At 37.2% G+C, this 16,791-nt stretch overlaps 1 protein-coding gene and 1 long non-coding RNA gene across 6 annotated transcripts in view; both read right to left on the reverse strand.

Moving 5' to 3' along the window:
* RNF111 (ring finger protein 111) overlaps window positions 1-16,791 on the reverse strand; it is a 97,765-nt gene that overhangs the window by 26,292 nt on the left and 54,682 nt on the right. For all 5 annotated transcript variants that reach the window (XM_045449592.1, XM_045449596.1, XM_045449595.1 and 2 more), the window contains 3 exons: window positions 11,768-11,894; window positions 7,660-7,823; window positions 4,492-4,686 (listed from right to left, as the gene is read on the reverse strand). In XM_045449592.1, coding sequence (XP_045305548.1) covers window positions 4,492-4,686; window positions 7,660-7,823; window positions 11,768-11,894 — 486 coding nt within the window. The remainder of the gene's footprint in view (window positions 1-4,491; window positions 4,687-7,659; window positions 7,824-11,767; window positions 11,895-16,791) is intronic.
* LOC123582944 lies at window positions 9,356-10,906 on the reverse strand. The gene is made up of 2 exons (XR_006704659.1): window positions 10,228-10,906; window positions 9,356-9,968 (listed from the first exon to the last, which is right to left on the reverse strand). It is a non-coding gene; the product is annotated as an uncharacterized LOC123582944 (long non-coding RNA).

The raw sequence follows: 16,791 nt of genomic DNA on the forward strand, positions 1-16,791 counted from the left end.
TAATCCAGCCACAAGCAATTTCCTAATCTACTCAATGTAACTTATGAGAATATTGTAAAAAGGAAGATACTATGAAAAGTAAAAAATAGGGTGCCTGGGTGGCTCAGTTGGTTAAGCATCCGACTTCAGCTCAGGTCATCATCTCCCGGCTTGTGAGTTCAAGCCCCACATCGGGCTCTGTGCTGACAGCTCAGAGCCTGGAGCCTACTTCAGATTCTGTGTCTCCCTCTTGCTCTGCCCCTCCCCAAAATAAGAGAGAATCTTATTTTGAGTCTCTCTCAAAAATAAACATTAAAAAATATTTTAATAAAAAACTAAAAATAAAAAATGATAGTATAAGGTGGTCTCATTATTAATGCTCATAGATATAGTCAATCTATGAGATACAGGGTCTATAATATCGCTGTTAATAAATGGTCAGCAAATTCCTATCTCTGTGCCATTGTCCAGGAAACAAAGAAGGCTAGCTTAATGCTCAGTTAAACATCTCATAGGAGAAAGTACCAGAGGTATCATTGCTAACTGAAACATAGTAATCTGAGGTAAGAGCTGAAAACACTTAATGACATACAGGAATATCTTTGTGACCCTGGACTAGGAAATGGTTTCATAGATATGACATCAAAAGAACAAAAAACAAACAAAAAAAAAAGAAACTGAGAAAATGGACATCAAGCTTTTTTAAAAACCCCTATCCTCATTTTCAATTGTTTTGAGGACATACTTAGGAGTCAGATTGTAGGTCATATGATAACTATGGTTTAACATTTTGAGGAACTGCCAAAGTGTTTTCCAAGGCAGCTGCACCATTTTACATTTCCACCAGATGTTCATTAGGGTTCCAATTCCTCTACATTCTTGTCAACACTGGCTATTTTCTGATTTCCTGTTCTTTGGTTGTTTTTTGTTTTTTTTGAGTAACAGACATCCTGATGAAGATAAAGTAATACTTCGCTGTGGTTTTGATTTGCATTTCTCTAATAACTAAGTATGCTGTTTTCATGTCCTTCTTGATTAACTGTGTATCTTCTTTGGAAAAATACCTATGCAAATTCTCTGCCCATTTTTAAACTAGGGTTATCTGTCTTTTAATTGTTGAACTGTGTAAGCTCTTTATATATTCTGGATACTAGACCCTTATCAAATATATGATTTTCAAGTATTTTTCTTACACACTGTAGGCTGTCTTTTCACTTTCTTTTTTTTTAATGTTCTTTCATTATTTTATTATATATTTTGCTATTTTTACATTGTTCATTTTGTCTTTTTGTTACCCCTTTTTTGGAGTCATGGTGGATATTGCAGAGACTCATAGTTTGATATATATTACAAATATTTTCTCTTGATTTTTAATTTTTGCTTACGTTATGTATCAGGACCTGTATTTTTTTTTTTCTTTTTAGAGAGCAAGTGGCCAGGAGGTGGGGAGAGGGAAAACGGGAGAAGGGGAGAGAGAGAATCTTAAGAAGTCTCCATGCCCAGCACATGAGTACAATGCCAGACTGTTTCATGACCCTGAGATCATGACCTGAGTCAAAATCAAGAGTTGGATGTGCAACCGACTGAGCCACTTAGGTGCCCTTGGCCCATGTATTTTAAATTTTTATGCAGTCAATTCTGTCATTCCTTTCCTTTATTTTCCAGAGTTGTATTTATTTATTTTTTCAGTTTTATTTATTTTTAATTTACATCCAAGTTAGCATATAGTGCAACAATGATTTCAAGAGTAGATTCCTTAATACCCCTTACCCATTTAGCCCACCCTCACCCACAACCCCTCCAAGTAACCCTCTGTTCTCCATATTTAAGTGTTATATGTTTTGTCCCCCTCCCTGTTTTTAAATTATTTTTGTTTCCCTTCCCATATGTCCATCTGTTTTGTATCTTAAAGTCCTCATATGAATGAAGTCATATAATATTTGTCTTTCTCTAATTTCGCTTAGCATAATACCCTCTAGTTCTATCCATCTTGCAAATGGCAAGATTTCATTCTTTTTAAATGACGAGTAATACTCCATTGTGTGTGTATATATATATGTATACACACACACACATACATACCACATCTTTTTTTTTTCAATACATTAAATTTATTGTCAAATTGGTTTCCATACAACACCCAGTGCTCATCCCAAAAGGTGCCCTCCTCAATACCCATCACCCACCCTCCCCTCCCTCCCACCCCCCATCAACCCTCAGTTTGTTCAGTTTTTAACAGTCTCTTATGCTTTGGCTCTCTCCCACTCTAACCTCTTTTTTTTTTTTTTTCCTCCTTCCCCTCCCCCATGGGTTTCTGTTAAGTTTCTCAGGATCCACATAAGAGTGAAACCATATGGTATCTGTCTTTCTCTGTATGGCTTATTTCACTTAGCATCACACTCTCCAGTTCCATCCACGTTGCTACAAAGGGCCATATTTCATTCTTTTTCATTGCCATGTAGTACTCCCTTGTATATATAAACCACAATTTCTTTATCCATTCATCAGTTGATGGACATTTAGGCTCTTTCCATAATTTGGCTATTGTTGAGAGTGCTGCTATAAACATTGGGGTACAAGTGCCCCTATGCGTCAGTACTCCTGTATCCCTTGGGTAAATTCCTAGCAGTGCTATTGCTGGGTCATAGGGTAGGTCTATTTTTAATTTTCTGAGGAACCTCCACACTGCTTTCCAGAGCGGCTGCACCAATTTGCATTCCCATCAACAGTGCAAGAGGGCTCCCGTTTCTCCACATCCTCGCCAGCATCTATAGTCTCCTGATTTGTTCATTTTGGCCACTCTGACTGGCGTGAGGTGATATCTGAGTGTGGTTTTGATTTGTATTTCCCTGATGAGAAGCGACGTTGAGCATCTTTTCATGTGCCTGTTGGCCATCCGGATGTCTTCTTTAGAGAAGTGTCCATTCATGTTTTCTGCCCATTTCTTCACTGGGTTATTTGTTTCTCGGGTGTGGAGTTTGGTGAGCTCTTTATAGATTTTGGATACTAACCTTTTGTCTGATATGTCATTTGCAAATATCTTTCCCCATTCCGTTGGTTGCCTTTTAGTTTCGTTGGTTGTTTCCTTTGCTGTGCAGAAGCTTTTTATCTTCATAAGGTCCCAGTATTCATTTTTGCTTTTAATTCCCTTGCCTTTGGGGATGTGTCGAGTAAGAGATTGCTATGGCTGAGGTCAGAGAGGTCTTTTCCTGCTTTCTCCTCTAGGGTTTTGATGGTTTCCTGTCTCACATTCAGGTCCTTTATCCATTTTGAGTTTATTTTTGTGAATGTTGTGAGAAAGTGGTCTAGTTTCAACCTTCTGCATGTTGCTGTCCAGTTCTCCCAGCACCATTTGTTAAAGAGACTGTCTTTTTTCCATTGGATGTTCTTTCCTGCTTTGTTAAAGATGAGTTGGCCATACGTTTGTGGGTCTAGTTCTGGGGTTTCTATTCTATTCCATTGGTCTATGTGTCTGTTTTTGTGCCACACATCTTCTTTATCCATTCCTCCATTGATGGACATTTGGGCTCTTTCCATACTTTGGCTATTGTTCATAGTGCTGCTATAAACATTGAGGTGCATGTGTCCCTTCAAAACAGCATACCTGTATCCTGTGGATAAATACCTAGTAATACAATTGCTGGGTCGTAGGGTAGTTCTATTTTTAATTTCTTGAGGAACCTCCATACTATTTTCCAGAGTGGCTGCACCAGTCTGCATTCCCACCAGCAGTGCAAAAGAGATCCTCTTTCTCTGCATCCTCGCCAACATCTGTTGTTGCCTGAGTTGTTAATGTTAGCCATTCTGACAGGTACAAGGTAGTATCTCATTGTGGTTTTGATTTGTTTTTCCCTGATGATGAGTGACGTTGAGAATTTTTTCATGTGTTGGTTGGCCACCTGGATGTCTTCTTTGGAGAAGTGTCTATTCATGCCTCTTGCCCATTTCTTCACTGGATTATTTGTTTTTTGGGTATTGAGTTTGAGAAGTTCTTCATAGATTTGTGGATACTAACCCTTTATCTGATATGTCATTTGCAAATATCTTCTCCCATTCCATTGGTTGCCTTTTAGTTTTGCTGATTGTTTCCTTCGCTGTGCAGTAGGTTTTCATCTTGATGAGGTCCCAGTAGTTCATTTTTGCTTTTGTTTCCCTTGCCTCTGGAGACACGTTGAGTAAGAAGTTGCTGTGGCCATGTCTTTTCACTTTCTTGATAATGTTTCTGATGTACAAAAGTTTTACATTTTGATGAAGTTCAATTTACCTATTTTTTCTTTTGTTGCTCATATTTTTGGTCAGCCATTTCATTCTCACTGATCTCTTTCAGTTGAGCTATGACACTTTGGTAATATATAGCACACAAACTGAAATATGAAATCACAGTCTAATTCTAAAGACATTATTTTGCTCACATAGGATTTATTCTACAAATATGCTCTTGCTAATATAGCAACAAGAATACTTTTCCTAAAAAGAGTAACGAAAATGGTGCTCCCCCACTTTATTACATACCTCCTATGGAAGTACCAGTCATGCTATTGCTTGTAAGAGTAGCTGAAGTCTCTGACACTGTGGGGGGTTGACTACCAGTGACAGCTGAAGCAGTATCAGAGGCCTGCTCAGAGGTAGATGGATTTGAATTGTTAATGGAAGTGCTTGTGGTTTGTGATTCCATTCTTGCAGAAGTGGTTGGTACTACAGTAGGTTCTGCAAAATACAAAATGTTTAATCAGCATTTCAAAATAGATCAGGTAATGGGTTATACTTTAATTCATGGTAATATTTTTATAATTATTAAACTTTAAAAGCTTTCATAAAGCTAGCATGCAACATTAAAATGACATGCTACTAAAATACAATTACTGCATTAAAAAAAAATCAACATATATGCATATTCTAACATTCAGGTGATTACCACAGTCTTTTGGGTAACAATTATGTAAATTTTCTGATCACAAAGGAGAAAATGAGAAAAGGAAAGTAAAAGCCCCTTTACTAACACAGGCTATCAGACCAGTATTACAAATTACACTTTCTCTGGTACAGAATGAATTCTAGAGTCAGACTGCATGGACACTACAGTCATGGATAAGTTACTTAAACACTCTCCATTTCCTCGTCTGTAGAACTGGGAAAGTACAGAATTTTCCTCACACAACTATTGTTAGGATGAACTGAGGTCACACATATAAAGCACTCTGTATAATGGTTTACATATAGGAACTACTTAAACATTAGCTATGATTTTTAACACTGTGTTAGTCTCTTTCTTACATGCCTTTTTCAAAAATTTGTTTGCAAATATTAATAATCATCAGTGCTTTCTAACAAAAGTAAAATTTTTGTAGAAAGTAAAAGAAATTTCAGGCAGATTTTTCTTTTTTTTCAAATTTATTTTTTAAATATACATCCAAGTTAGTTAGCATATAGTGCAACAATGATTTCAGGAGTAGATTCCTTAATGCCCTTTCCCTGTTTAGCACATCCCCCTTCCCACAACCCCTCCAGTAACCCTCTGTTTGTTCTCCATATTTAAGAGTCTCTTATGTTTTGTCCTCCCCCGTTTTTATTTTTGCTTCCCTTCCCTTATGTTCATCTGTTTTGTATCTTAAAGTCCTCATATGAGTGAAGTCATACAATGTTTGTCTCTAATTTCACTTAGCTTAACACCCTCTAGTTCCATCCATGTAGTTGCAAATGGCAAGATTTCATTCTTTTTGATCAGGCAGACCTTAACTTATGTACAAGTTATATTTCAGACTGAAAACAGTTGTTTAAAAGGTGAAAATAAGTCTGTCCAAAGCACAGAACAATTAGATCTGAGAAGGGACTCTCTTAATGTGATACAGAATGAGAGGATAAACTATTCTATACAATGCAGTGTGCTGAGTGGATTCCTGAAACACAAATAGTGCCTGCTGATCTACATGGGACACTGTACTCTGGATGCATAAACAAATATATTTCCTTATACATAAAAAGGGGAGGAAGGAACTTCTGTTTATTGGCAAATGGTATTTAACATTTTGACCTTAGCAGTATTGACAGTTTGGGCTGGGTAATTTTTTGCTAGAGATGGGAGTCGGTACCGGCACGGCTGTCCTGTGCCTTTTAGGATGTTTAGTGGCATCCTGGGCCTCAACCCATTAGACATTAGCAATACTCTTCCCCAACTGTAAGAACCAAAAATGTCTGCAGATATTGCCAAATATCTTCAGGGGCACAAAATGGTCAGCACTTAAGAACCACTGGTCTAACTGATATACTTAATATTTTGGACTTACTTTTAATAAGATAGATGTCTTCCAATGAGAGAAACTAGTAGGGAGAAGAAGGCATCTAATGATCACTGGAATACTTATAACCTAGTGAAAGTATTCTGGTCGAACTAATTCCAATGGGTTAAAAGACTACTCTGTCACCTTTTCCTATTTACTGGCTGGCAGACATCACAGGGAAAACACACAGAGTTTCCAACATAGTAATCCTAATTTAATTAACTTTGAGTAATCTTAAATGAATCCCTAATATATTAATCACTGTCTTACAGATAATTTATGGCACTTCAAAATAAAAGCTGAGACATGGTTCAATGAAATGCAGATAATAGGAGTAAATTACCTCTTCATAAACATCTTAATTCAAAGTAGTCATACACTGAAAGCTTTGATCACCCAAGCTGCAAACAATCCATACAAGAGCTGATTGTACCAGGCCTTTCTTCCTACCTATCTTATATATCCTTCCTCCAATTTAAAGGTAACAAATTCATATAAGGCTTATCATCTTCCTTTAAGGAAATTATGACTGACCATTTCCTTCTAAGATGTAACTAACTACTATCTTAGGGTAATTTTCACTTATGTGGGAAAATCTACACCTAAATATTCATATATTCATACATGCTACCACTTTCCTTCACCTGTTTTCCAATTCTAGCTTTCTTTTCTTAGTTACTTGGATGCAGTTGCAAGCCCAAAGAAAACACCACAGCCAAGCAGCACAAAGGTACTGGTAATATTAGAGGATAACATAATTTTTAAAGCAATTCTGACATTTCAAATAACCAGTATTAACCACGTAAATTCAAGTTATGTTGCTTTTCTGTTGTATTTAAAAAGTGTCATTTCTATTTTTCTTTTTTTAATGTTTATTCATTTTTGAGAGAGAAAGAGCATGCAAGCAGGGGATGGGCAGAGAGAGACAGAGACACAGAATCTGAAGCAAGTTCCAGGCTCTGAGCTATAAGCACAGAGCCCGACGTGGGGCTCGAACCCATGAATCACGAGATCATGACCTGAGCCAAAGTTGGACACTTAACCGACTGAGCCACCCAGGCATCCCTGTCACTTCTATTTTTCATAGCAAAGTTAAAGCATGACATTAATATTATAAATTAAAGTAATAGGTAAGTCTGAGGGTAGCTCAAATTACCACCTGTAAAAAATAGTTTTTTCCTAAGAAAATAACTACTGAGCAACAACAACGAAAGAATTTTAGGCACAATTTATAAACTGAGGTAATTATATCAAGTGAAAAATAAGATTAGAATATCCAAAAACTTTCCAGTAGTTTAATAATATTAACAGGAAGTGGCAGGAGTTTCATTTTAGGAGCTACAAAGGTATCTGATTTTATCAGTTCTCTTCCTAATTCTACACTGTTACTAATCCAACCTACCATCTTCATCAACAGTAAGGTCCACAACTTCTGCTGCATTTTGCCTCAAGGGTTGAATAACAGTAGAGATCCTACTGCGGTTCCGTGGCTCCTGTGGCCGACTTGTATGAGAATTTGAACCTTGGCTCCAATGAGATCTGGAGTGTCCAAGAGTTGAACGAGACCTTAAATGACATCAATATTAAATTAGTAAACATAAAAAAATGAACAAGAATTTTAGTTCTTAAGAAATCATAAGCCTTTCTTACAAAATATGTTGTGAAGTTCAAGTTATAAAGTTTCTTCTCCAAGGAAATAATGGTAATAGAATTAAAAATTATGACTAGCACAATGCCTGGCATTCAATAAAACATTTGATGAATGAAATGTTCACCAACCAACTGACCTGAGAATATGTGAAATGATATGTGAGACCAATCACTGGTATAAAATACAGGATTCTGTTTCAAGAATGCTGCTCTCTTTTCAATGGTTATTTTGAATACTCACCGGGTTGTAATCCAGTATTTACATTTTATTTAATACCTGAAATTATTCACCACAGGTAAAGTAACAAAAACATCAATATGTTAAACATTAAATAACACCCACACAATCTTGTATGTTGAATCCAGACTGAATTTGCAAAACATGGCTTTGAGAGTCCTAAACCAAGATTAGTTTCCGGTATTGTCCTAAAAAAAGATTCAAGGTGGGACACCTGGGTGGCTTAGTTGGTGAAGTATCCAACTTCAGCTCAGTCATGTTCTCACAGTTTGTGGGTTCAAGACCCATGTCGGGCCTTGTGCTGACAGCTCAGAGATTAGAACCTACTTCAGATTCTGTGTCTCCCTCTCTGTCTGCCTCTGTCCCACTCATGCTCTGTCTCTGTCTCAAAAGTAAATAAACATTTGAAAAAAAAAATTTTTTTTAAAGATTCAAGGCACCAGAGATTTTCTGGGATTAGGACAGGTAAGATACTTACAGCTAGTTTACTAGTTTGGTAGTCATAAGAAACATCACTTGTTTGAGCCACTTTATGCTTTGTTTGTTTTTGAGAGAGAGAGAGAGAGACAGAGCACAAGCAGGGGAGGGGCAGAGAAAGAGAGGGAGACAGAATCTGAAGCAGGCTCCAGGCTCTGAGGTGTCAACACAGAGCCCAACACGGGGCTCGAACCCACAAACTGTGAGATCATGACCTGAGCCAAAGTTGGATGCTTAACCGACTAAGCTACCCAGGCACCCCCACTTTTTGCTTTTTTTTTTTTTTTTTTTTTTCTTTCAACGTTTATTTATTTTCGGGACAGAGAGAGACAGAGCATGAACGGGGGAGGGTCAGAGAGAGAGGGAAGCACAGAATCGGGAACAGGCTCCAGGCTCTGAGCCATCAGCCCAGAGCCTGACGCGGGGCTCGAACTCACAGACCGCGAGATCGTGACCTGGCTGAAGTCGGACGCTTAACCAACTGCGCCACCCAGGCGCCCCAGCCCACTTTTTGCTTTTAAAGCATGTAACCACAAACCCTCAACACCTAACACTGATATCATCTTTTATTATGTGCATCGTGTTGTATTCCACTAAATTATCTCTAAGTATTAAAAAAAAACTCAAGGATTCACTATAATAGTCTGAACTGAGGGTTCAGAAGGATATTATTCAAGATTCAGGAGAAAAAGAAGTGTTTTAAAAAGGTGGGGCTTATGAGTTGATTTTTTTCCCTTTTGCCCAAACTGAATGTAAAAACTGCTTAAAGATTATTGTCAGGGGCACCTAGCTGGCTCATTTGGAAGAATATGAAACTCTTGATATTGGGGTTGTGAGTTCAAGTCCTACATTGGGTATAGAGATTATTAAAAAAAAAAAAAAAGTTATCTTTAAGAAAAAAAAAAGAAGCTTATTGTCAGCTTGTATGGAAAGGGTGAACCAGATCCGTTAATATATAGTCATCAGGGATGTAGGCTTGACCACTCAGAAAAGAACCGGGGCTGAAAATGAATTGTAGAGCCTAAGAATTTAGAAAGAAGCTCTAATTGTAAAATGAAATTCTCAAGTAACCAGGAGTATAAAGGTGAATTCCGGAGACACAGCAAAAAAAGACGCTGCATTCCAGCAAGAATTGTGGAGATCAAGGCATGATAGTAAACAAATGTCTCAGGATGAAATGGTTTTGGATGAAAAGAGAGATCACAATTCAAAAATCTTGAGAAACCAAGAGACTGTAATGAGACTAAATAAATAGTCTATTATTTCTGGGAGGCTCTTAATGAACGCATTAAAAGTTCCAGGTTCACTTTGCAGTTCATGAAACCTTCAAATATTATACTAAAAACCTGATGTATAGGGGCGCCTGGGTGGCGCAGTCGGTTAGGCGTCCGACTTCAGCCAGGTCACGATCTCGCGTTCCGTGAGTTCGAGCCCCGCGTCGGGCTCTGGGTTGATGGCTCAGAGCCTGGAGCCTGTTTCCGATTCTGTGTCTCCCTCTCTCTCTGCCCCTCCCCCGTTCATGCTCTGTCTCTCTCTGTCCCAGAAATGAGTAAACGTTGAAAAAAAAAAAAAATAATAATAATAAATAAAAAAATAAATAAAAACCTGATGTATAAGGAATAGTTTTCACAGAGGCCTTAGTGGTCCCTATGATTAGTGACAACTGTCAAATCCTAAAATTAAAGAATCTGAAACACAGATGCATTCTTTCTCTCTCTCTTTTTAAAGATCTTGTTTTTAAGCAAACTCTACACCCAACATGGAGCCTGAATCCACAACCCTGAGATCAAGAGTCTCATATTCTACTGACTGAGCCAGCCAGGAGGCCCTGGATACATTCTCAGAGAGGAAAGACCAAAAGCCAGCTAAACAGTGACAAAGTTAATATCCCGTTTAACAGTAAGGAAAAAAATATGGGTCATGAGCACTGTGTGTCTTTTTCAAGATCGTGGTCCATTACTATAGTAAATGCATCTGCTTGAACATTAAGCACCTCCATGACAAGAAAGATCTCCAGTTCCACAAAGATAGGTCCTTCATTTCAGCAATCCTTGTAGCTCATAAAAACTGAGTAGTATTGTATCAAGCACTACGTACAGTCACAGGGTAACTGTGGCACCTACCATGGAGTACCAATTTTCTTGAGTCTAGGAAAATCATTTAAAACTGAAACAGATACATTACAGAGTGCTCTCTTCCATGCCATTAGAAGCGGTACGCCAATGGAAAAGTACAAATGGAGAAGCACATTCTAAGTATGTTTGTAACATGTTTCCAAAATAAAAAAAAAAAAAATTAATAAATAACACAAATTAAAACACAAAGAGCAAATGCATTTCTAAATTCATCCCAACACAAAAATTAAGGTTCATCCATAGATTAGTTTGGCATATCAAATGGATTAAAGGAACACTTTACTGCCTTTTGTATCAATATCTGTAATCATCTAAAGCACAAAATGAATAGTGTTATGGTTTCTTTTTTCCTTTTTCTTTTTTTTTTTGGTCAAAGTATTCACAAAAGGGCAATATTATTTCCAGTTATTTATCAAGGAATGACATATTTTCATTCATTTTTTAGTTCAGGGTTTAGATAAAATTACTGAGTGAAGGACCCAAAAAATTACAAAAATATGTTTTATACTACATTGCCCTAATAGCACAAATTTCACTGCTATCAATGAAATCCTGAAATAGATTAGAACAAAAATGAATACATAAATATCAATACTCCTTAATATTTTTCACTACTTTTACTTTTAGTACCATTCCTAATACTTATGTTTTATTCACATCTAAAACTCAAAGAAGCTCATGAACTCTGAATCATAAAACAAACGAAATTTTGTAAAGCACTAAGTAAAACTACTGTTTATCTGCAGCATTAACTCTTAACTCCCATTGTACATTTGCAGTGCTTTTCTGTTGGTCCGGGATATGATCCAGGGAACAATTTTACTTTATTATCTTCCCAGGTGAGTCTAATGCAACCTGGCTTGAAGACCACTAATCTGGTTATGCTCAAATGAGGTCTCAAAAAAAAAAAAAAAAAAAAAGGGGGTAAAAGAATCCAAGTATCTGCAGCACAAATGTTTAAATATTTACATTTAAAACTTCACATCTGCAAACAGGAATTAAAATCATACCGATAGCTTTCTCCAACTGTTACAATCTCCACCTCACTGTCAGTTGAGGTAACATTAATTTCTTCATTGGCAGTGACCTGGGGAGTGGAGGAAGCTTCTATCACCACAACATCTTCATCAATACTTCCTGGAAACAAAAAGGAAAAATGTTTTAAACTAACAGACAAAAACTTTTACTTTGAAGGCTATGAAATTCATTATAAAAGTAAAAATCCAACCTGTCAAAAGAAAATTTTTTTAAAGACCAGAGCTAAACATACATAGTGAAAACAGTACTTACTCTCTTAATCTGTGCATCTTCATGTTTATTTCCTTTTATGATTTGTTCTTTACAACTTTTAGTGGTTTCCATATATTTTAATTTTTTTTTAATGTTTATTTAACTTGAGAGAGGGAGAGACGACAGAGTGTGAGCTGGGGAGGGGCAGAGAGAGAGGGAGACACAGAATCCGAAGCAGGCTCCAGGCTCTGAGCTATCAGCACAGAGCCTGATGCAGGGCTCGAACCCACAAACTGTGAGATCATGACCTGAGGCAGAGTCGGACACTTAACCGACTGAGCCACCCAGGCACCCCAGTGGTTTCCATATTAATTTGTATGATCTTATATAGAAATATTAATCCTGTAATATCTAAAGGTATTAAGATCTTATATAAGATATTCACATTCTATAATAACTCTTTAATATCTAAAATAAAGATAGTATATTTGCTGTTAATTTTACCCAAGATAGATTTTATTTATGAGATATGGTATTCTTTTAAGAAATACAAAGCAGCTTTTTTTGTTAACTTAAAGAAATTTTTTTCTAACGTTTATTTATTTTTGAGAGAGAGCGCAGGGGAGGGGCAGAAAGAGGGAGACACAAGATCCAAAGCAGACTCCATGCTGTGAGTACAGAGCCTGGTGCAGGGGCTTGAACTCATGAACCATGAAATCATGACCTGAGCTGAAATCAAGAGTTGGCCACTTAACTGACTGAGCCATTAGGCACCCCAGCTCTTTGGTTTTAAATTACGAAATCTGTCGTTTCTTTTGTAGTTCTTTTCTAAATTGCTCTAAGTTTGTAAAGTGCATCCTTATTTAGAGGACAGATACATCTATATTTTGTTCAATGTGTTTCCTTAATTATTGACTTCATCTAGAACTATTTTTTGTTTATGGTATTAGATAAGATTATAAATAGAATCTGGCACTCACTCTCCATGGGTAATTAGCTATCCCCAACCATTTACTGAAAAATTCATTTTCCTCTATTACATTTTAATACCTATCTTAAATCTTCTTACGTGTTTTAGGTTATATTTTAATGCCATCTATTCATCCCCTTTGACAAAGATTCTTATGTCAGGGTAATGCTGTTTTTTTTTTTTTTTTTAACAGCTTCTAAGATATGACTTTCATACTTTAAAATTCACATTTTGGGCTGCCTGGGTGGTTCAGTTGGTTGAGCGTCCTATTCTTGATTTCGGCTCAGGTCATGATCCTAGGATTGTGGGATCAAGCCCTGCACTGGGCTCTGCGCTGAGCATGGAGCCTGCTTAAGATTCTCTCTCTCCCTCTGTCCCTCTCCCTGGCTACCTCTCTCTCTCTCTCTCGTTCTCTAAAATTAAAAAAATAAAATATTTAAAAATATGTGAATAAAAAAAAGGATAAAAATAAAATTCACATTTTGTCTCAAGGAGATACTTGCACACACAAGCTCACAGCCAAAAGGTGAAAACAACCTAAACATCCATCAATGGGTGAATGGATAAACAAAATACTGTATATGCATACAATGGAGTATTATTCAACCTTTAAAAGGAACAAACTATCACATGCTACAACAAGAACAAATCTTCAGGACATTATGCTAAGTGAAATAACCCAGTTACAAAAAATTTTTAAAATACTGTATTAATTCTACTTATGTGTGGAACTAAAGCAGACAAATTAATAAAGTAAAGTGGTGGTCACCAGGGCTTAAGGGAGAGGGGAAAAGGGAGTTAAGGAGTATAGAGTTTCAGACTGCAAGAGGAAAAGTTCTGAAGATTATGTTTCACAACAATGTGGATATACTTACTACTACTTAAATGTACACTTAAAAATGGTTAAGAAGGAGGGGCGCCTGGGTGGCTCAGTCAGTTGAGCATCCAACTCTTGATTTTGGCTCAGGTCATGATCATAGGGTTGTGGGATTGAGCCCCATATTGGGCTCCACACTAAGCATGGAGTCTGCTTAAGATTCTCTTTCCCTCTGCCCCCCTCTCCCCTACTTGCGTGCTCTCTAAAATTAAAAAAAAAAAGTTTTTAATGGTTAAGATGGTTACACACACACACACACACACACACACACACACACACACACTAGTCCCGTTCCATTTCTTCTCTTGCTGTATTTTTCATAAATGTGGCACAGTCTTTTTTTTTTCTTTAATCTTTTTAAAAACTTTTGTCTCTCTTCATTACTATTACCTATCTACATCAAGCTCTGCCAAGAGTTTACATGTCATGTTTTTGAAAAGAATTTCCCCATAAGAAGACTGAGAGCTAAAAATTTCACCCATTTTAAGTGTATACTTCACTGATGTCAGTAAATTTACAGAGCATAACCATCACCTCAATCCAATTTTAGAATATTTCCAATACCCTAAAAAGATCCTGTATGCTCTGTTACCGTCAAATCATCATCCCTCCATGTCCATGCATACACTCCCACAACTGACCTGCATTTTGTCATTATGGTTTGGTTTGTATTTTCAAGAGTTCTATCTAAATATGGAATCATACATTACATATACTTTTGTGTCTGGCTTTTTTCATTCAGTGTATTATTTTTATATTTATTCATGTAGTTGTGTGTATCAATAGTTCATTTCCTTTTATGGTTGAATGTGTCCTATCATGTGAATATACCACAATTTGTTTATCCATATTTTTGTTGATGGACTCTAGATTTTTCTCACTTTTGGCTATCACAAATAAAGTTGGTATAAACATGAATCTGTTAAGTTTTTGCATATATACTTTCATTTCTCTTGGGTAAATACTTTCAAATGTAATTTCTGGGTACTATGATAAATTTACGTGTAACTTTTTAAGGAACTGACAAATCATTCCCACCAGGAAATCGAGGGCTCCAGTTTCTCCACATTCTCACCAATCATTATTATTGTCTTTTATTATAGCTAGTCTAGTGGATGTATAGTGATATCTCATTAATTTTCATTTCTGATGTTGAGCATTTTATTCAAGTGCTTATTATTAGTCACTTTAATGAAGTGTCTGTTCAGCTCTTTTGTCCATGTTTAACTTGGACCTTGGTCTTATTGTTGAGTTGTAAGAGTTCTTTATATATTTGTAATTCAAGTCTTTTATAGATACATTATTTGTAAATATTTTCTCCCAGATGGTAGCATGACTTCAATTTTTTCCAGTTTCTTTTGAAGCATAAAAGTCTTTAATTCTCGGGGCGCCTGGGTGGCTCAGTTGGTTAAGCGCTGGACTTCAGCTCAGGTCATGATCTCACAGTTCGTGGGTTCAAGCCCCACGTCAGGGTCAGTGCGGACAGCTCAGAGCCTGGAGCCTACTTCAGATTGTGTCTCCTTCTCTCTCTGCCCCTCCCCAACTCATGCTCTGCCTCTGTCTCTCAAAAAAAGGAATTAACATTGAAAAAAAAATTTTTTTTTTAAGTCTTTAATTCTCGGGGTACCTGAGTGGCTCAGTCGGTTAAGCGTCCAACTTTGGCTCAAATCATGATCGCATAGTTCGTGAGTTCGAGCCCCATATCGGGCTCTGTGCTGACAGCTTGGAAGCTGGAACCTGCTTCAGATTCTGCCTCCCCGCCCCTCCCCCACTCACATTATGTGTCTCTCTCAAATATAAATAAATATTAAAACAATTTTTTAAGTCTTTAATTCTGATGAAATCCAAATTAGCAATTTCTTTTATGCATGATGCTTTTGGTGACATATTTAAGAAATCTCTGCCTAAAAGAAAGTCACTGAGAATTTCTCCTATATTTCTTCTAGAAGTTGTATAGTTTAGATCTTACATTAATTCTATGTTAATTTTTGTGCTTGACATGACATAAAAGGTCTAATTAATTAATCTCTTTTGCATGTGGACCTACAAATGGCCAAATAACATTTGTTGAAAAGACTAGAATAATTCTATTTTGATACCTAAGTAGACTCAGGTTTTCTTAATTCTTCAGGATTATAAAATCAAGGCTAAAAGAAAATTCCTGAGATTTGTACTGATTTGGCATTAAATAACACCAATGAAGTCCTGACATCTCTATATTTTTTTATCCAAGAATATATCTTGCCATCTACCAATACCATCTTTTATAAATCTCTAGGAAACTTGTAGGGTTTACTTTATTATAATGCTAACAAATGCTATATAATTTTCTTCACAGAGGTCAAATACACTCCTATTAAGATTATTCTTAGAGGGGTGCCTGGGTGGCTCAGTCGGTTAAGCATCCAATTTCAGCTCAGGTCATGATCTCACAACTCGTGAGTTCGAGCCCCATGTTGGGTTCTGTGCTGACAGCTCAGAGCCTGGAGCCTCCTTCAGATTCTGTGTCTCCCTCTCTCTCTCTGCCCCTTCCCACTTTGTGCTCTGTCTCTCAAAAATAAACAAACATTAAAGAAAATTTGAAAAAGATTATTCTTAGAGACTTTGTTTCTCTTGTAAATGAGCTCTCTTTATTCTTTTTCTTTAAATTTATTTAATCTTGAGAGAGAGAGAAAGAGAGAGCGCGCGCGTGGACAAACGAGCACGCAGGAGCTGGGGAGGGGCAGAGAGAGAGAGGAGGAGGGAGGGAAAGGGGGAAGGAGAAGGGGAGGGGGAGGGAGAGAGGGGGACATAGAGAAAGGGAGTGAGAAAGAGGGATGGAGGGAGAGGGGAAGGGGTGAAGGGAGGGAGGGAGGGAGGGAGAGAGAGAGAGAGAGAGCGAGCGAGAGAAAATCCCAAGCAGGCTCCACACTGTCGGCACAGAACCCCCGAGTCCAGGCTCAAATTCACAAACTATG

This window comes from Leopardus geoffroyi, chromosome B3 (assembly GCF_018350155.1).
Source record: "Leopardus geoffroyi isolate Oge1 chromosome B3, O.geoffroyi_Oge1_pat1.0, whole genome shotgun sequence".
NCBI lineage: Eukaryota > Metazoa > Chordata > Mammalia > Carnivora > Felidae > Leopardus > Leopardus geoffroyi.